Source organism: Geotrypetes seraphini, chromosome 2, assembly GCF_902459505.1.
Source record: "Geotrypetes seraphini chromosome 2, aGeoSer1.1, whole genome shotgun sequence".
Taxonomy (NCBI): Eukaryota; Metazoa; Chordata; class Amphibia; order Gymnophiona; family Dermophiidae; genus Geotrypetes; species Geotrypetes seraphini.
Genome location: NC_047085.1, coordinates 81,697,493 through 81,719,527, shown reverse-complemented (window position 1 = coordinate 81,719,527; position 22,035 = coordinate 81,697,493). Strand labels below are relative to the sequence as shown.

The window sequence follows — 22,035 nt, the reverse complement described above, 5'->3', positions numbered from 1 at the left end:
GAGCCCTTAGTCTAATAGAACTAAAGGCAGCAAAGACATGAGTGGAAGAAGAAACAGCTAGCAAGATGAATTGAGGTGATTAAATGTTTTCAGAAATATCAGTAAAAAGAGGAAGACCAGTAGTGGGACTATGAGAAATGTGTAGAGGGGAACAAGGGCAAAGCAAGAATGCTAAATAAATACATTTTTCAGTAAAGAACAGAAAAGAACAGAACAGAGTTCAGAAAAGAACAGAGTACAGAAGCCATTGGTAAATGTACTAATGTTTAAACAAAATTATTGACAGCTATTTAGATTATTACAAAGCAATGTGATTAGCCACGGACTAATTGAGAGATTGTGTGCATTCATTTGCCCAAGATGATAAAGAAAATAACAGAAACTATCCTGGATAAAGAGAAAAATCGTATATAAGTGGGCAAACTCTAGTTAGATGCTAGGATATATCCTTGCATCATGGATAGGAATAAGCAGATGACAGAAAAGACCAATCTTCCTATGTTACTAAAACATTCCATGCAAGAAGTCATCACTAAAACTGTAATGAAGTGAATTATTAACCTCTGTAGTAAAGCCATTACTGTATCAGTCCATTTCCGTGTTGCTTCAGACACTGAGGATTCTGAGGCTGCAAATCCCACATCAATAACACAGGCTCCCACGCATTCCAGTAGAGATGTTTCTTTACTTCCTTCAGCTAGCAACTTTACTTCTCCCCCTCCAAGAACAATTGCTGGACTCAGCTTTTTATACTAAAAATTGAAATTTAAAAACAAATTGTGTGAAATCATTTCTAAAGAACAATAAAGAAAAGGTAATCGCCAGTTACAGGGATTACATGGCTCTGATATTGTGAGCCATGATATGCCCCTCCAAAGTCAGCCCCGCCTGGACATAAGTGAAAGAGATAAAGTCTACTAGCCAACTGGATAAAGAGTGTTCATTGATAGCTGCTCCCATCCTATTTGGGTCGAAAGAATCAAAAACTGTGCTGATTCTCTATGGGCTTTAGTCCGCTCCAGATAAAAAGCTAAAGCTCACTTGCAGTCTAAAGTATGCAGTGCACTTTTACCAGGATAGGCATGAGGCTTTGGGAAAAATTTTACAGGATGATTGACTGGTTAAGATGGAAATCTGACCACTTTAGAAGGACCTTAGGAAGCGTGTGGAGAACTACTCTGTTATGGTAAAATTTTGTGGATCAGCTACTAGGGCCTTCAGTTCACTGATTCTGCAAGCTGAAGTGACTGCCAGCAAAAATAAGACATTCCAGATCACGTACTTCAAAATTTGGTTCAACAGTCAATCTCTGAAAGACTTTAGAGTGTTCCAGATTGCCTAGCGCTCTAGGAGACTGCCCAAGAGGAAATATTTGTGAAATTTGTACAGGATGCCCAGATAGGCTGTTCCATATAAACCTACATTTACCACCTCCACATCTAGAAAATGAAATACTACTGTAAACATACCCACATTATCAGTAGAAGTTACCTGTTTAGTATTTAGAAATAAGACAACTTTTCCTCTGAAAATGTTTCGTCTTTCCTGATGACCAGAAAGATCTAAAGTTTCAGAGCTGATAGCAGGCTCATTAATGGGAGGATAAAAACTACAAGAACGAGAAAAAAAATATTATCACTAAAGTTTGCAACTTGATCACAATTCACTTTTGGAAAATATGGCTTTTTTAAAATGAGAGACATGGCTTTGATCAAGATGCCAAAGGGAACTCATTCCCTACAGCAAAGAGGTAAAACATGCCCATCACAAAGAATTAGGAAAAGAGACTCTCTCTACACAATCTGCCCATCTACAAACTATCTATAATGCAAAGTGATGGACATACAGAAAAACCAAGTAATACATAATTAGAGCCCCTTGTTGATGTAGCTTATGATGTTATGTACCCTATTCAGTGGATGAAGAAGATTTTCCAGCAGTACTACAGTGGTTGTCTAGTGTGAGATCTCTTAGAAAATGGAGGCATTGGTTTTATGTTGTGATATAGGTTATGTACCTCCCATTATAGCGCTGAACTGATGTACCTATAGTACAATGAAGTGGATTATAGTGATTTGTTTATATGTCCTCACATTAGGAAGATGGTGATGCAGCATTTTATAAGATGCACATTTTACAAAGGTTATGCCATATTTTTTGGAACTGGATGATTTTAGGATAGTTTAAGCTTTGGTCTTAACTAGAATATTGTTCATTTTGTTTGATTCACTGTTTGAATCTGTATATTTGAAATGTCAACAAAAAACCCCAAAGAATAATGTAAGGGCCAATTAAGTGAGCAGGAAGCAATCACAATGGGAACAACCAGAAGGATGAACTGGGTGATCCACTATAAATTGTTCTTTAGTGTGAATCACTATACAAATCACAAAGGATAAACAGAAACGGATTTGACACAGGTTGTGTTTCGATGCGAGTACCTTCTTTAGGAGTCTACATCCTATGTGCAGTTTCCTTACGGATATAAGTCCAAAAAAAAAGGCAGAACTCAAAAATTTTATGGCCCAAAAGCAGTCTTTCTCTGGAATAGCAATGTATTACACAGTAAAATCAGCACTCACCCCTGTCTCTTGCGGCCTCCCTTAGAAAATTGCTGCTACAACCTCTCGTAGCAGTTCACAGCACTACAGAAACTACCACAAACTGCCAAGAGAGCCATCTGCAGATGCAGAAATGAAGAGGCTTTGCTCTTGCCTCCAATGACTCCCATGGACCACCATATAGACCCGAGAATGGGCCTATTTAGAGTTTGGTGGTTGGAGGGGGCTCATTTTGGGGGGGAAGAGGAAAGCCTTTGATTCTTGAGGGCTGAAAATAAGCGGTAAGAGGGAGGGGAACTATTTTGAAGACCAGACAGGGAATAAAGGGGGCTTTCATGTTAAAAAAAAAAAAAGTTATGTAGGTTCCAGCTGATATTCGATTGGGGCCTCTTACCTGTCTTATGCGAGTCGCTGCTGAATATTGGTCAGGACCCACAGACTCCGACAGCCAGCCTTACAGAAATTATCCCCCAATATTCAATGATGGTGCCTGGACATGGTCCAGCACTGAATACTGTGGGCTAATCTAGGCAGTAATGGTAAGCGTTCAAAAAAACATTGACTACTGCTGGCTGATTATCAGGGAGAGAGTTAAGAGCAGACCAGAGACTGGGAACAAGATGATTAGAAAAATAACATCACCAGAAAACAAAAGTAGGAAAAATGATTTTATTTTCAGTTTAGTTATAGACATATCAGTTTTCAGAATTTATTACTGATGTTTATATTTAGCACTGTAGAGGAGGAAATGCATTTCATTCTATTCATCTGGTGTTACACTGCATGCAGAGTCTGCCATCTTAAGAGTTTCAGTTTAATTTTTGTCTACATTAGTACTGCATATACTCAAATATAAGTCGATACCCCCATTTCCCCCCCAAAGGAGAAAAATGGTTGACTTAAATATAAGACGAGGGCTTAATAGTCAAGTGCCCTTCCAGGCTCTGCACCCAGCCCCTCTCACTCCCTGCCAGGTTCTGCACCCTGTCCTCCCTCCCTCCCGATGCTTGCAGGCCTCCACTGGGCCTGCCACAGGAGCTGATGGTCCAGGATATGAGGGATCCCTAGTCTCCCATCCCAGCAGAATCAACCTCCCTCCTAATGAATTCTCGGTAGCCTCACAGTGGGTGGGACAGGAGGAATCCCTTCTGCCTCCTGTGCCTGCCAAAACTGGACATCCACACCTCCTTTTTGGACAAGCCGGTACACAGAGCAGGAGCAATCTTCCTGCCCTCCTGCTCTGTTCGAGGCCTCTGGCTGATTCCACATTCCTTTCGGTCCCTGGTAGCCAGCCAGTGCATAGAGCAGAAGTGATCTTCCTGCCCTCCCACTCCATTCGAGGCTGCTGGCTGATTGGCTGCTGGGGGTTCTCGAGCTTTGTATACCGCCTGAAATCACAGCGGTTTCCAAATAAACGTACATAAAGCAAAAAATAACAATACATACCATTCTTAAAACAATATCAAAACACATAAAAATACAACTTACAGATTCTTCAATTGCATATAGGGTTACTTGTTACCAGGGTACCCAGATATTTTCAGGAAAGACAAATCAATAGAGCTAGCAATATCATCTTGAAGCCCCAAAATTACCATGACCTGACCCTCTAGGGCAGGGGTGTCCAATGTCGGTCCTCGAGGGCCGCAGTCCAGTCGGATTTTCAGGATTTCCCCAATGAATATACATGAGGTCTATTTGCATGCACTGCTTTCATTGTATGCTAATAGATCTCATGCATATTCATTGGGGAAATCCTGAAAACCCGACTGGATTGCGGCCCTCGAGGACCGACATTGGACACCCCTGCTCTAGGGGCTCGAGGTCTTCTGTCTGGTAAAGACTTTGACTTGCGATCCTGTGCACTAGCCATAAGATCATTCAGATCTTTCTCAAAGAGTAAATGCCCCTTAAATGGTAATTTACTCAAGGTCACCTTAAAGGAGGAATCTTCCATCCACTGTCTAAGCCATAGAATCATGCAGGCAGAAATGGAATAAGCCCACCTTTTTTTTTTTTTTGCTCATGACTCTGAAAGGTCATTCAGAGCCTCAGCTACAAAATTCACTCCAAATATTAAAAACTGGCAATCCCTCCTGACAATAGTCTTCGAATTGTTGCGCAACTTGGAGTAGCAAGCCTGGGTAACAAGATACGCCACTGCAGCTGCTTCCAAACCTGAGACTGCGGCCTCAAAGAACTTCTTATGAACAAAATCTTGGCCTCTAATATCACGCCGCCTTCACTGGGAAGGTATGCTTTGTAACCTGTGCCACCATCAAATCCATTTTTAGGAGAACAAAGAGCTTGTTAAATTCCGCATCCATCAGGTAGAGCTTTGCCATGGCTTTGGCCACCTAAAGGGGCCCCTACGGGACCTCTAGATGGTTGGTGAGCATTTTAGAAATATCTTAATGAAAGGGAAAACAGGAGATCTGTGTCTTTGTGCTGCTCATAAGTCAGCACAGTATATCAAAGGACTTTGTAGTCCCTATGTTTAATTCTTGGAGGGATTCCGTGATCATTTCCAAAAAATGCTGAAGGCTTAAACAGCCTGCGCAATCAGGTATTTCCCGAGATCAGGGGCCTCCACCAGATCCACTGGCATAAGCAGGGCAGCGATCCCTGAGGGCTATATGTAGCCCTTATTAATCATGTGGCCCTATTAATCATGTAAGCTTCAAACATCATATTGATGAATTCAGGGGGGAAACCACTCACCAGGATGTCCAGATGGCTCCTACGAACACTCACGAGCTCCCTTCTGGGATTTTGTGGCTGCGTCACGACTACACTTCACCGGGAACACATTTGTGCTGCTCTCCGATTCAAATATGGACTTTTTTCTGGTCCCTCTGACCAACTGGGCACTAACACCTCTGAGAAACCAGAGGAAGCTCAGCCAGTGGCTCCCGCCCCCCCCCTTCACCTGCCATGCAGCACATGGAACACGGACAATCCTCAGACGGCCATCCACCACAAATTTGGCATGAATCCAAGTTATCCTGGCCTGAGAAGTCCATCACATCTTTTTTTAAAGCAAAATCGAGGTGTTTTGAGGAAGATAGAGGCTTTTATTTTCAAATTGGGAAATCCAAGATGGCCAACGTAGCAGCGATTTTGGGCCAAAAATGGCCCAGGGGAGCTGTCAGCCTGTTACTCACTGTGCAATGTTGTGTACTGAGAGCTGCAAGGGTGCAAGTTGCAAACAACTTACAGGCCTCAACAAGCCTGGAATCTGGAGTGCTTGTGTCTTCTGATTGCCTCTCGAGTTCAACAAACTGGCCAGAGACCTCAACCCTAACCCCCCACCAGATCACATGCTCGCAAACAGGGGGAGGAAAGCAGCAGGTCCTGATCCTGGAAAAACCGCCACGGAGCCACTCAGCCCGCACTCAAGCCCACTACGGACGAACCTAAGATGAGCCTTGCTCCCAAGGGAACAGTCCCTGAGCTGCCAAACATGTAATGCAGGCTGTCCAAGTGGGTGCACTACAAAGCAGTCTGCCCCTTGGAAGCAGACTCTCAATCTCAGAGTCTGCGCTCTCCCACAGCCAGAGCTGTCCCAAAATAGGGATCCCCTGCAGCACCAAAAAGCCTTGGAAACGGTTAGCAAAAAAGATCGAGTTTAAATAAAAAAAAAAAACGAGCAGAAAAGACAACTTGTAGGAAGACAAGTCCAGAAGGATGGGAGGTGGAGCAAAACGCTAATGAAGCTCTCTATAAGAATTCTCACAAGAAGGAACTGATTATCCCACAGGTTCAGGAATGGAGTGTCTGTTGCACTAGAAAACTTCAATATTTAGATTGGTGACAGAACCTTTGTACATGGTCACAGAGGCAATGTTGAACCTGATAATGGAGAATACAGACAAGTTCTACCTCCTTTAGGTTCCAAATATCTTTCTCAGGCTCTGTCAAGTAGATTCTTTTATAACCATGATATTCAGGAAAATTTGCTATTCCTCTGAAAATCCAAACCTTCAAAACTTAAAGCCCAAAGGGGTCATCATTCAAATCAATTTAGCCAGCTGTTGACCGATTAAATCGCTTAGTCAGGGCTAGCTGCTAATATTCAGTGGCACTTAAACCAGCTAAGTACCACTGAATTTCAGGGTTAGTGTCTAAATCAAAGTCAGCTATGCTGGGAGTATTTTGAGGGTAGAGTAAGCACTTGGCTGCTTAAGTAATGATATTCAGTCCTTAAGCAGCCAGATTTACTGAATAAATGGGACCACAGAAAAGTCTGTCCTATTTTTATGTGAAAACACATGGTCGCTTAAGTGCTGAATATCAATCTAAGTGGCTATGTGTTAACCTGCTTTAGAAAGAACTGGATATTCAAAGCAAAAGCCAGCACAGGTCCCAGATTTGAATATCTGGGAATAACGCTATCAGCAATGAGCAAAATGCTCATCTCCTAACAGCTGAATATTAACCCCAAAGTTTTTATCTTTTTTTATTGCTCTACAAATTTCATGCATATGCCCATAAAGCCTAATATTTATAAAATCTAAGTGGATTTTTTAATAAAGCTTAGCACAAGTTTCTGCCACAAGACCCATTTTATTCTTATAGGCCCTGCTACAGATAACCTGTCCTGATCTTTAGTAAAAGACCCCCCAAATTGTCAAAAGGTCTGTTTATTGAACGTTAAAATAAAATTTATAGCATCAATAAATTACAGAGAACAATGAAAAATAGTATAGTTTGTGATGCATTCCATGAAAATGCCTTTTCTTTCACTCATTAGATCACAAGAGTATGCATTCTGTTACTAAATAATAACACAGGAATTTCATTATATAAAAAAATAAATCAAATTCAAAATTGCTTTAAGTTGATAGCTTTGCATCAAACAATTCATTTACCAACATAAAATAAGACTTTAAAATTAGAAACAATTCTGATGTGCCCAATTTGCTATGTACCAAATTAACTTACCTTTCAAATTTGGGTAAAGTTTGTTTAGAATGAATGGCTTTGGCAAATTCTGTAAAATAATCTGGCTTTACAATTGGTCGACAGCAAATCAAAGCACATATTGTCTGCAAAAAAGGAAAACAAAGTTCAATTGCATGAGTAATTTTATGGATATGCTTTTTTTCAACTAGGTATTTGTTGAGGGTTTTTTCTTTAATCTTTACTGACACAGTAGTATTTTAGTTAACCAAACATGCAACCACTTCAACGCCCAGGTGTAAAGCAAAGAAAAGCAAGATGTCATTTCTTTCTAACTTTAACATTATCAACTTACCTGCAAATTCAACTTACTCCCGCCAATCTTTCCTTGATTGAGCGATGCTATGAGGGATTTCAAAAATAAAACTTAAAATTTAGCTAATGTATTTAAATCAAATTCTTTATGTCATTGCTTACACTATGGAATAAGTAACCTGCAGCTCATATATTGTTTCCATACATTTGCATTTCTTTGCAAACACACAACCAACTTTTCTAAGATGGGCCTTTATCTTGTTCTAGTTCCAGGCTTCTGTAAGGATTTCACCTGTACCACTGTTGGTACAGATTGTGCCGTCAGAGCTGCAGTGCTTCGAAGCATTGGTGACCTTGATGAGGAGCCATGCCTTGAGGAAACACACACTGCGGTGAAGAAGACATCGACTTCTTGCATCGGCTTTTGGCATGCATTGACTTACTAAATACTCAAGAAGACACCAATGTATGAGTAGATGGAGAAGAATGTACTCACTTCTTAGCATTTTTAGAAGATGACAGTACTGATGGAGCTGACATCGATATTTTGTAGAATTATCCTTTGATGGCGAAGGTGAAGACATCGTTGATGAAGTAGATCTGAAAAGTTTCTCCTGCTGAATAAGCCAAGCTTTCAAGGAATGCTTTTTAAGAGTGGCACAGCGGGGACAAGCGTCGACACGATGTTCAGGATCAAGACACTGAAGGCACGAACTGTGTGGATCAGCATTAGAGATGGCCTTGTTGCACCGAGAACACTTTTGAAACCCGCAGGAAGGCTTGGACAACAATGGAAAAATAATTCCTGCAAGGCCGATGCATTCAATTGTAGAAGTAGTCGAGTGAATAAGACCCTGAAAATCGATCGATGCAGCCAGCCTCCTATGAGGCTAAGAGGAGCCTAAAGGTCCCAAAATTGAAATGGATAAGAATTTAATAATTTTAAAGTAAAGTGGTAAGGAAATTAAATAATGAAGAGAAAAAAGTATAGGAAGGCAAAAAGATATGATGAAAAATTACGTGTTTGGAGACACTCCAAAACACAACAACTTCTTAGTTCTGCAGAAGACTAAGAACTGATGGTCCTGCAAGCCGACTTCAGGAGGGAAAGCACTCGCGTATGCATGGTACGGGCAGTCACAAGGCTTCTAAAGAAGTTAAAGTGACAGTACACTTTTGCATTGTCCATTCCAGGCTCAGTGGATGACGTCACCCTTCTGAGAGAATATGCTGCCTACTTGTCCTGGGATAATAAAATATATTTATACTTAGGTGTGAGCTATGATAACTTATGAAAGCATGACTAGATGATATGCACGCTACCAACCTTAACAGTAACTTTCACAGAAGTCATGACTAGGTGAGTACAATCCTCTGTCCAGTTATTCATTGCATGTCCTCCGAGCTGCAGAATGGCTTGATTTAAAGCAGTCTTCCCTGAAACGTCTAAACAAGAGGAGCAGACAACCAAAGGTTCATATTCCACCCTAATAAGAGAAAAATATGTAAAGTCTACAGATTCTGCACAGTTCATAAACTTGATAGAAAACTGTCTAAATTCTGAATGCCTACTGATGAGAGTTGTGTGCAGACCACCAGCTGGTGCTAAAAGCTAAGCTAAAACAAGATAATATGTGAACATTTCATGACAGCTGTTTTTTTTTTTTTTTTTTACTGCAAGTACTAAACTGATTCTTCATGACATTACAAGATGCATAACCTCACTGATATTTCAAAAGAATAAAACTAAGAAGGTAAAAGAATTTGGGATTCTGAGGCCCTGATTCTGCAAAGTGCGTCCCGATTGTAGGCAGCTGTAGGCGTCCTACAGCTGTCTAATCAGCCAATCGGGAGGCACATTTTCTAAAAAAATGCTCCACAGGCAGGTTACCTATATTGAAGGCGCCTCCAGGAGCCTAGGGAGGTCCGCAAGCCTGCCTAAGCTCGCCTAAGGCTAGGCGGTAGCCTTAGGTGAGCTTAGGTGGCACTACGTGTGTCCCTAGCAGAGCGGGAGACGCTTACAATGTAGGCTAGCAAAATGCTGGCCTACATGGTAAGTAGAGGCGGCCGCTATACTTAATCATGGCAAGGGATCTCCCTGCCGCGATTAGTATAGCAGCCGCGGCTACGGCCGCCAGTCTCCCAACCCTCCCCCCGACGTTCGCGGCAGGAGGATGCCCAACCCCTCCTGCCGACAGAACCCGCCCCCCCCGAAGATCACCGGCAGGAGGGTACCCAACCCCTCCTACTGTACCCCCCAATGACATGCCCCAATCGCCCTCCCAGGACCCCAGCGGCCTCCCCAAAGATCGCCGGCAGGAGGGTGCCCAACCCCTCCTGCTGGACCCCCTAACGAAACCCCCCACCCTGGAATCCCCCCTCAGGCTTACCTGCAAGTTGGCCGGACGGGTCTTTGCACCGTCCGGCCAGCAGGCCCACCTCTGTCCAAATGAGGCAGGCCCGCCCCTCCCCTGCCCATCCCACAGGATCCTAGGGCCTGATTAGCCCAGGTGCCTAAGGCCCCTCCTGCTATATAAGCCCTAACTATATATGCCCTGCTATATAAGCCCTAACGCAGCTTAGTAAAAGGAGCCCCGAGTCTAGGTGCTAGGGGTTAGATGTGATTATTACTCTGGACATACTGAGATATACTAGAGCCTGTTTTACAAAGCCGCACTAGCGGCTGCCGTGTGGCAACAGCCCCGAAGACATTTAAATCTCTATGGGCTTTGGGGCCGTTACTGCGGCTTTGTAAAACAGGCCCATAGCCTCAGATTTACCCTGGATTGCCCCAAAAAATCACAATCTATTTATAAGGGATTGAGCTGGAAGCCTAAGCTAAGCAAGAAGATACCTGCAAGGCTAAACAAGGAAACAGCACAACCAGTCACTACATACCTAAATTTGCTATTGAAGACTCCAAAAGTGACTCGGTCTCCAGAATTTAAAGATTTTGGAGAATTAGCTTGCAGTTTCTGTTCATTAACAAATGTGCCATATTTTGACAAGTCTTTTATTGTTAAAGTAGGGACTGCAGCTCCTTGAGTCTAGAAAGGAACAGATATTTCTATTATGATTTATATAGCAGACAACAAACATCATCCCTTTTCACATTAAAAGACATCACAAAATTAACAAAGGAGCAGAAAATTAAGATTCTGGAAATATGTGTCAAAAATAAAATAGAGGAACCACTCATAAGTATTATCGCAAAAGAAACTGCAGATAATACAGGCTTATTTTTAAAAGCTTATATATGGAAAAAAACTGTTTTCAGAAACATTTTGAAGATATACTAAGCTGCTTATAATCATGTGCCTTCTCATAAATGAAATCAGAAAAAAACCCAACAAAACAGGAAGACCTAAATACTGTACAGTGGAGTGAAATCCAAACAGACAAAAACAAAAGGAGACTGTGGAGAAAGGTGCTCTTAATGATGATTTATTGGTTATATGTTTGGTCTCAATCAAACATATGTGGACTACTATTTATCATTGGAATTTTTTTATTTTTTTTATCATGGAAATCAACTAATCATCATTACAAACATATTTCTCCACAGTCTCCTTTTGTTCTCACAAATGAAGACATGAAAAACTCAAAGAAATTCTCTTATTAAAAAAACACACCTCCAAGTGTGAAACAGATCAGAGTGAACATGAAAGATGCATAAAATAACATCCCAAGTATACTTTTCTGCTGTAGTAAATTTGATTTATGTACATCAAACTAACCCCCCCCCCCTTTTATGAAGCTTTGTTAGGCTTTTTTTTTTTTTTTTTTAATCACCGGCAGTAACAATATTAGCTCCGATGCTCATAGAATTCCTATGTGTGTCGGAAAAAAGCCTAACAGCTTTTGTAAAAGGGGGATAAGTGTCCCTCTGCTCTGCAAGATTTAATGGTTTCCATCCAAAGTGTGGCAATAGCAATGTCTCACAAGACTGTTAATATCAATGCCAGTTGCAGATGAAGTACATGTCACAGGCAAATAAACAAACTGGCTTAAACCAAATTCCTAGATTTATATCTAAATGAATGGGAGACTGTCTCACATAACGAATAAAGGACTTCTGCCCCTGATGCAGGCACTCTCTGGGTTTGGAAATGGTCAACCCCAAAATGTTAAAGTCTACTGATGTCCAAAGTCATTCTCCCAGGCATAAAACCATTCTGATCTTAATGTACAATTGAACTCAATACCTCCACCATTTAACAGATAAAACTTTAGCATAGATTTTACAATCATTTATCAATGAAATAGGCCTAGAGTTGCTAAGGAAGAATTCTTACTTCATTTTTCAATAACTACCACCTGAATGTCTACAAGACTGTTTTGGCCATTGATATTCATCAAAAAATAATTATACAATCAGGGACAGCTTAGGCATTAACCAGTTGGAGAGGCTTTATAGATTTCAGCAAATACCCTTCTGGTCCCAGGCCTTTCCAGAGGCATAATTTTAATGGCCCTCTCTGAGCCTCCAAGATTGTGGGATATGGGAGGGTACTAAAAAAACTCATCCAGGTCTTCACATGAGGAGACTGCTTGGGATTCATAAAAAAAACAGAATAATGTTCTTGAAGTCATCTGAAAATATCCTTATCATTAGTAAGAATAGAACTACACTTTGACAGTAGAGTATAAACTCTCCATTTACTCCTTTTTGTTCTAAGATTAGTACTCCTGGAGGAATTATATGCAACTGTGCCACAGAATTTGTGCAGAATTTCATAATTTGCAGTGTCTTTCCTGGTTCCTCCCCTGCAGAAATTGTGGCATCAAGAAAGGTAAACTGCTGTGTAAACTGTCTTCCTTCTTTATCATCCTAGGTCTGGTTGTTAATTTGAAGCACATGACTGCTATACAGACCCATGTTTCAAATTAAAGTTGGGTCTAGGGAAGCAGAGGAAGAGGATGCAGCCCAATGCACAGCCATTCACCTCCTCTTGACACTACAATCTGGATAGGACATACTGAGGTATAGGAAGCCTAGGGGGGAGGGGTGCAGATCAAGCAAACTGGAAGAAAATGTATTGGTGGGGTAGAGATCACTGGAGAAAGCTGGGTGTTGCATCCCATGAGGGCAGAAGTCACTGCAGCAAGCTTTGAGGGAGTAGGGAGGGAGTGTGCATTGGGGGTAGGGGTTGCTAGGAGGGGTTGTACCTTGGATATAGGAGGTTACTGGAGATAGCTGAAGGGGAAGAAGGTAGGCTACTGGGGCTAGGTGGGGATGTGTGACCTAGAGGTGGGGAGCAGTGCTTGAGTAAAGAAAGATTAGGTTCTTACCTCAATAATCTTTCCAGTATAAAAAGATGCGAGTCTTGACAATAGGTTTCTTCCCTTCACCCAGCTCCTCAGTTCGTACCAAAGCAATGGATAACCCTTAAAAAGGAGAAACAAGGAGGGCACAGAGAACTCCCCCAACAAGTCAACTTTTTTCTGTTCTGCACAATAACATTTAGTCAAACCAACAGACATATAGTCAAAACAAGATGGAATCAAACAAGCCACCTACCAGAGTGCAACCAGTACTAACATTTATGCAATTCCTGTAGTCCCCCTAAATGTTTGTCTATAGAGCTAACTGCTAGTTCTTCGTACTTGTTGAGCTAAAGAAAGAGTAAGCATCTTCATTTTCTCTTGGTAGCTCACAGACCAGCATTTGGAGACACACACAAGTCTGAGAGAAAGCAGACTAAGTAACAATCTGACAGGGCAAGCTGTCAATATTCACATCTCTTTATACTGGAAAGAAGATAATCAAGGTAAGAACCTAATCTTCCCTTCTAATACAAAAGATGCGAGTCTAGACAAGTGGGACATACCAAAGCAATCCCCTGAGTCTAGGGCAGGCCAGATGAGCCTGCCAATAGCACATAGAACCTAAATGTGGTATCCACTGTGCCAACATGCTTACTCTGTAAAACTTTGTGAAAGTATGGGAAGTGGGCCATGTAGCTGCCCTACAATTCTCCTCAAGTAGGACAGCCCTGGATTCTGCCTCTGAGGAAGCCACACTTCTGGTAGGATGTACCTTCAAAGAGATTGGTGAAAAAATAGTCATGCAGGTCTATCTGTAAATAGGACTCTTGGAGGCTGGCTGGTGAGAACAAAAAATGATTTGAAAATCATTTGTCACCTCTAGATAATGAAGAATAATTCTCCTCATTTTCAATAACACAAAAACATTGTCATTTTTCTTTATGTCTGTAGCCTGGAACGCAGGCAGTCAGACCTCTTGATTGACATGGATCACCGATGCTACCTTTGGCAGAAAGGAAGGCCCTGTGTGAAAAGGCACACCCACTTCCATAAATCTGAGGAATGGCTCTCTACATGACAGAACCTGAAGCTTCGAGCCCCTTCTTGACAAAGCTATGGCTACCAGGAAAACCATCCCGACAGCCAGATCCATTAATGACACCTCTTGTAAGGTCTCGTACGGGCTTTACTGAGGACTTCAGTCCAATGTTAGATTCCATGGTGGAAATGGTTGTTGCATTGAAGGATGCAAATGCAGCACTCCCAAAGAGCCAATCTTCACTCAACCCCATGCATGAGAGGCTTGCTACATGTACCTTGAAGGAGCTAACTGCTAGGCCTTCTTCAAGACATCTTAAAGAAACGATAGGGCCACAGAAGCCGGAGACCTAAAAGGCTCTACCTTCTATTCTGCAGACCAGTGCTAAAAAGGTCTTCTAAGCCTTAGTATAGGCTGTGACCATAGTCGACTTGGATTGTAGGAGGTTAGCTATGACCCAGTAACCTTTCTTCCTTAGAGCTAGGTGCTCAAGAGCCATGACATAAGCCCAAAGCATTTCAAACTCTCCAGGCCAATTGGACCTTGTGGGAGCAGCGCTAGGTGAAGTGTCAATCTGAGGCACTTGTCCTGCTGTAGGCAAACTAAATCCGTGTACAATGGGTGGCGTAGCCAATCCAGGGTCATGAGAATCACCATGCCGGCGTTTCCCAGCTCTACTTTGTGGCTGAAGAACTGAACAGCCTTCTAATTGCCTGCTGATGCCATTATATTGAATGTTGGTCTTTCCCAGAATCTTATAATTTCATTGAAAGCGCTCTGGGATAAGGTCCATGCCCCTGAAGCCATAGTCAGGCTGCTGAGACAGTCTGCTTGTAAACTGTTTATACCTGCTACTTGCGCCGTCGAAATGGCTTGTAGAAACATAGAAACATGGCGGCAGATAAAGGCCAAATAGCCCATTTAGTATGCCCATCCACAGTAACCATTATCTCTTTCTCTCTTTGAGAGATCCCAGTTGCCTATCCTAGGCCCTCTTGAATTCAGACACAATCTCTGTTTCCACCACCTCTTCCAGGAGACTGTTCCACGCATTCACCACCCTTTCCATAAAAAAGTATTTTCTCAGATTACTCCGGAGCCTATCACCTCTTAACTTCATCCTATGCCCTCTCATTGCAGAGTACCCTTTCAAATGAAAAAGACTCGACTCATGCACATTTATATTATGTAGGCATTATCATATCTCTCCTCTCTCGCCTTTCCTCCAAAGTATACAGATTGAGATCTTTAAGTCTGTCCCCATACGTCTTATCACAAAGACCACACACTATTTTAGTAACCTTACTCTGGACCGACTCCATCCTTTTTATATCTTTTTGAAGGTGTGGTCTCCAGAATTGTACACAATATTCTTAATGAGGTCTCACCAGAGTCTTATACAGAGGCATCAATATCAAGTATAGGGCGGGAAAGACATGAAGCCCACATCCTCTTCCACTTGATTGGCAGTCTTCAAGTCTTCACTAATGATCACTCCCAAGTCCCGTTCTGCTGCAGTTCTTGCCAGGGCTGTGGAGTCGGAGTCGGAGGAAATTTCGGGTACCTGGAGTCGGAGTCAGAAGTACAAAAAACTGAGGAGTCGGAACATTTATCTACCGACTCCATTTTTGAACTTGGCATACCAATCACGAGCGATTCTTTCAGCTATAGCACCCACTATATACACAGCACAAATGTTGCGAGCAGCTTCTGCGGCCTTAAAACCTTGATTAAAAGCAAAAAGAAGGTGGTGTCGAAAATGCTCATTTCTCTCAACTTGACATTCCATTTTAACGATCTGAAAATTAACCAGTGCTGTGGAGTCGGAGTCGAGGAGTCGGAGGAAATTTCGGGTACCTGGAGTCTGAAGTACAAAAAACTGATGAGTCGGAGTCGGAACATTTATCTACCGACTCGACAGCCCTGGTTCTTGCTAAGGTCTCACCATTTAGCGTGTAAGTTCTGCATGGATTTCTGCTGCCAAGGTGCATGACCTTACATTTTTGGCATTAAAACTTAGTTGCCAAGTTGAGGACCACTGCTCCAGTAAGAGTAGGTCCTGTGTCATACAGTCGACACTGTGCTATTGCCTACTATGTTGCATAGTTTGGCGTCATCAGCGAATAATGTAATTTTCCCCTGAAGCCCCTGAGTCAGATCCCTTATGAAGATATTAAATAAGATCGGACCCAGTACCGAGCCCTGCGGTACTCCACTGATCACTTCCGACGTTTCGGAGAGAGTACCGTTCATCACCACCCTCTGAAGTCTACCTTTGAGCCAGTCTTTTACCCATGCAGTTAACGTTTCTCCTAATCCCATCAAACTCATCTTGTTCAATAACCTGTGGTGTGGAACACTATCGAAAGCCTTGCTGAAGTCCAAGTACACGACGTCCATGGACTCCCCCATATCCAGCTTTTTCGTTACCCAGTCAAAGAAGCTGATCAGATTGGACTGGCAGGACCTTCCCGTTGTAAATCCATGTTGATGGGGATCTCGTAGATTCTCATCTTTCAGGACAGGTCTCTAGTCATCCGAGTCTTACTTGGGCATGACAAGTATATGGAGTATCTGCCCGAGCTTGATTCTGCATCTGACCAAGACTCTACAGCTTGAATATCCAGAGGCTGTTGCTTGGATTTTGTCCGGTTTCTCTGATCTTCCGGCTGGATATCCCACAAAGAAATCCTGAAAAGGATGGTCAAGGATCCAGTTGTCAAAACAAACTTCACCCAGACCTTCCTGAACTCCAAGAGTCTTCCTCCTATTCAAGGTAGCATGGGTTTTGGCCTGACATTACTGGGGCTTCTTAGAAGTGGCTGATGAGCAGGAACCTGGTGTATGAGCTCTTCTGGATCCCCCGAACCTCTGTCTAGATACATGAAATGATCTTTCCGCAGAGGTGCCTGCCAATAACTGATGAGCTTGTCTGCAGCCACAAAATGAACCATGACTTGACCCCCTTGGGACACATGGTTTACTGTGTGGTAATGACTTAGGACAACGAACAGTCACACTGGCCATAAGATGCTCCAACTCTTTGCCAAAGAGCATTCGCCCTTTAAAAATAGGTCTGCTCAAAGTAGCAGAAGATGAATATCCTGCCCACGCGGCCAAAGAGAGCGAAAGACACCATCAGCCCTTCTTACAGGGACCCACTAAGGACTGATCCCAAGCTCTTGGTCTCTAACTCGTTACTAGTGGCCACTTGAATCAGAGCACCCACTCTTAAATCTCCTAGACTTATTATTGTTAAATGCTCAGGACTCCTACCTGTTCCTACCTTTTATACCATTTTAGCTTAAGACCCATACTTTACAACTGCCCATGCCTTTAATCTCGATTGCCTAGACCAATATTCCATCTCACAGAATTGTTCATTATCTTCTATAACACCGCCTATATTCCTAGCTCATAATTCTAACTTGCTCCCTTGCCCACTGACCCTCTTGCCTTACTGCTCACAAACAACCTTACCTGCCGGAATATTTCATATCCACAACCCCTACTTAAGCAACAATCTCACCTCCTATCCCGCACCCTCAGTCTGCCCTTCCCCTTGCCCACCCTCCCCTAGCCACCTACCTTCCAACAAACATGTTAAGCCCTACTCACAAGCTCACTGCCTTTCTCCTTCTCTACCTGCTTACCACAAGAGGCTGGATCTCTAGAGCTTCAGCCTTCAAACCTATACCTACCTACATCGCATGGACTAGAATCCCGGGACACGACAAACTCCTCCGACCCCACCGACTCGTTCAGGACGTCACTGAAATAGGTCCTTTCCCCATCCCTGTGATCCACTCTACCCGCCACCCACCCAGATCAACACAAAACAGAAAGCGATCCCTAAAAAATTTACAACGCACAGAACCCTTGCCCCCCCTAGAACAATCCATTCTTCCTGGCGCCTACCTAAACATTCGCTCGGTTAGAAATAAAGCCCAGCTCTTCAAAGATTGGCTAGAAGAAACCCATCTAGACTTTGTACTTCTAACAGAAACATGGCTCATTTCCGACCAGGATGCCATCATAGCAGACATTCTCCCACCATACTACAAAATTATCCCCCTCTCAAGAAACTCCAAAAGGGGAGGTGGCCTGGCCATCATATTACGCGACCACTTTCACTTCCAAATCCTAGATTCAAAATCAACTAACGATCTAGAAATCCTCACCTGCAAAATCTTTAAAACTGACCTCAATGATAACCTCAACATCACGCTATTCTACATCCCCCCTAATAAATGGAACCTTGCAAAAGAAGACTACTTTGAATTCCTTCTCACAAACTCGGCAGCAGGCACCCACAACCTCCTAGCAGGAGACATCAACCTTCATCTTGAGCTAGAAGAAAACCCCAATGTTGCTGACCTATACTCCTTCCTCACATCACTAGGCTTCGCCAAGCCTCCCCCTACCATAACAAAGGACACCAGCTTGACATGGTCACCTTCCTTTCCAACTCTCCCACTACTCCAAACATAAATCTCACAAAACAAGATTGGTCTAACACCCCTTGGTCCAACCATCTCCTATGTCATTTTGAACTAACCTGGTTAAAAAAACAACCAGACAGGAAATACACACCTAACCAAACAAAGACAAAGACCTGGACAAGACAAAAAATTAATCCTGTAGATTTCTGGTCCCACTACACCCTCACTTCCAACTCCGACCCCAACCCCAACTTCCACCTTGACTGGAAACACTTCAGTGACCAAGTCCTTAATACCATTGCCCCCCCAAGACTCTGCAAAAAAAAAAACCCTCGACCCTCAAACAAATGGTTTGATGCGGATCTCTTAGCCATAAAACGCGAAGTAAGGAAACTAGAACGAACATGGCGCAAATCAGGGACCGACGACAGACTAAACTGGCGAAAAAAAGTCAGCGAATACAAAAAAACGGATAATTGAAAAACGCAGTAAATATTACTCCCAACTCATCAACACCCCCTCTCTAAACAGTAAAGCACTTTTCAGAATAGTCAACTCCCTCCTAGACACCGATTCTCACAAACACTCTAGCTCAGAACTCCCGCCCCCCGCAATAATCCTAGCCGACCACTTTGCCAACAAAATCCAAACCTTAAAATCATCACTTACAGCTCCCAACACAGACACAATATTCAACCTTCCAGCAGTAGACACAACTGGCTCAAGGGCCGACATGATCTGGAACTCATTCGAAAGCCCAGACTGGAACCTTTTCCTCAAACTCTTCTCAAAATATGCCAACTCCAACTGTCTATTAGACAACTGCCCACCCACCATTATGAAATCCGCCACCCCCAATTCAAAGCCGAACTCTTCAATTGGATCTCACTATGCCTGTCCACTGGTCTCTTCCCGACTGAACTCGGCCACATTCTCGTATCCCCCCGCCTAAAAAACAACAAAGAACCCATCTCTTCTGCCACCAACTATAGACCCATCGCCAACATACCACTCTTCCAAAAACTCATGGAAGGCCTCATTTACCATGACCTCATGAACTACCTAGAAAAGTTCAACATCCTTCACGACTCCCAATCCAGCTTCCGCTCAAACCACAGCACGGAAACGGTTTTAGCCGCCCTAACCAATTACCTCCTCCAATTATTCTCACTGGGAAAAAGCGCCCTAGTACTCCAATTTGACCTAAGCAGCACTTTCGATCTGGTCGACCACGATATCATGCTCCACTGCCTGAACTCCATCGGCATCTCCGGCCAAGTACTACACTGGTTCTCATGCTTCCTAACTAACCGTACCTATCAGGTCCACAGCAATGGAACCTTCTCCCATCAATGGCGTAATGCCTGCGGAGTCCCACAAGGCTCCCCACTATCCCCCTCCCTCTTTAACATCTACTTGGCACCGCTTGCACGGACACTAGCCGACTTAAACCTTAAATCATTCATTTACGCTGATGACATCACCATCATCATCCCCCTAACCTCAATCACCCAACAGACGGAACAACTCACATCCTCCATCCTCACCAAATTAGAACTATGGACCTCACAATTTAAACTAAAATTGAACACTGAAAAAACCAAAATCTTTCTGGCAAGCCCTACCCATAAAATAACAAACACCTCCATGAAACTGAACGGCCTAGATTATCCTATCAACCCCTCCATAAAAATACTCGGAGTCATCCTAGACAGATGCTTAACCTTCGAAGATCATACCAGTGCCCAGGTCAAAAAATGCTTCTGCACCCTCTGGAAACTTCGCACCATCAAACACCACTTCGACCACCTCTCCTTCCGTTTACTGGTCCAATCATTAATCCTAAGCATACTGGACTACTGTAACATCATATACCTAGGAGCCTATAAAAACACCATCAAACGTCTAAGAATAGTACAAAATGCCGCCGTCCGCCTCATCTTCGGCCTCAAAAAATATGACCATGTTAGCCCCTACTATGCCAAACTCCACTGGCTGCCGGTGGAGGCAAGAATCACCTTTAAATTTGCCTGCCTCTGCTTCAAAATCTTAGGAGGCTCTTCACCAATCTACCTATCCGAGCACCTTGAAATTACTGGCCCCTCTCGTACCCGAAATACCTACCTGTTCTCCTTTCCCTCCCTGAAGGGCTGCCTTTACAAAAAATTCCTTAACCGATCCCTAGCATTCCAAGCGGGCAAATGGAACAAATGCCTCTCCACTCTCATCTCTAATTCCCCCCACTATCAAACATTCAGGAAGTTAACTAAAACATACCTTTTTGACAAATTCCTCTGATTTATCTTCCCTCCTCCTCCCTTCTCTTCTGACCTCTCCCCCCAGACACCTACCGCCTCACGTAACACCGCCATTTGTAACGCTGCTGTACCGAACTTATAACAAATGTAACTACCCTGAACATATAACCTAGCTGCCAAAATTTACTTCACCGTATACTTATTGTCTAGAATATATAGGTAACTTAACCGAATATGTATCGTCTAAAATGTAAATGTAACACTAACGAAATTGTAACTTCGCTGTAAATGTACAGTCTCTTCATTTGTTAACCGCATAGAACTTCCATGGTAATGCGGTATACAAGAATAAAGTTATTATTATTATTATCCAGAGAAGTCTGCGGGTAGAGAAAGAATAAGCAGACACACTGCTCATAATACTAAAAACGTCATACTGAGCGCCTGCTACATAATCAACCCCTGAAAGGTGCATGTGTTCGCCAAAGCTGAAGCCTGATGCAGGCGTACACCACAAAGAAAGCTGCCGCCGCTGCTTTCAGATCCAAAGCTAGAGCCTCAAACTGTTGTTTGGGGACTAAGTTTACTCTGCAATCCTTTTTTTTTTTTAAATTATTTATTCATTTTCAAGATTACATTAACTATTAAAATATATTCATTCACATAAACAATAAATACATCACTTACAAACAATCATTAACACATTTCATAAATTTTTATCCCCTCCCCTATCCCAACCCTCCTTCCCATATATTCCATTATCATATAAAACATATAACAATAAAATCCCTCCCTCCCTGCTCCTTAAATTAATAAAATATAAGGGAAACAATTTTTTTTTTTAAATTAATCTTTACAATATTTCGTTAATCCTGTGCATCCTTTGGAATTACTTCACCTTCATTAGGAAGTGACGTGCATTTCACAACTAGCGTTAACAGCCAAATCTACCTTAGATGGAACACAGAAGCCATCGGGTACAATTCCCTCATGGCTCTTAAAGGGTCCTCTTAGCACCTCCCAATGCTCAATCACCATCATGGTGATCTTTGGATATGAAAGAAAAAAGTGAACTGGGTCTTAGAGCTGCTCATAAGGGGAATTTGAACTGTGGAAATCTGCAGCAGCTCCAAATTTAACTCTCTCAGAGATACTGTAAGGACTTCCATTAAATCCTCAGGTTTAAACAGTCTGGTCCTCACTGGCCCAAGGGTGCCAGCGCCTCCATGCGACCCAGAATACTCTATTTA

General features: G+C 42.7%; 1 protein-coding gene across 4 annotated transcripts in view; it reads right to left on the bottom strand.

Moving 5' to 3' along the window:
* The window catches only part of NBN (nibrin), an 86,594-nt gene that overhangs the window by 55,210 nt on the left and 9,349 nt on the right, over positions 1-22,035 (bottom strand). For 3 of the 4 annotated variants that reach the window (XM_033933402.1, XM_033933400.1, XM_033933401.1), the window contains exons 3-7: positions 10,677-10,825; positions 9,106-9,265; positions 7,506-7,609; positions 1,492-1,609; positions 562-752 (exon numbers count right to left, since the gene is read on the bottom strand). In XM_033933402.1, the coding sequence (XP_033789293.1) occupies positions 562-752; positions 1,492-1,609; positions 7,506-7,609; positions 9,106-9,265; positions 10,677-10,825 (722 nt within the window). Of the gene's footprint in view, positions 1-561; positions 753-1,491; positions 1,610-7,505; positions 7,610-9,105; positions 9,266-10,676; positions 10,826-22,035 lie in introns of those variants that run through there. The other variant, XM_033933403.1, reaches the window with a different exon arrangement.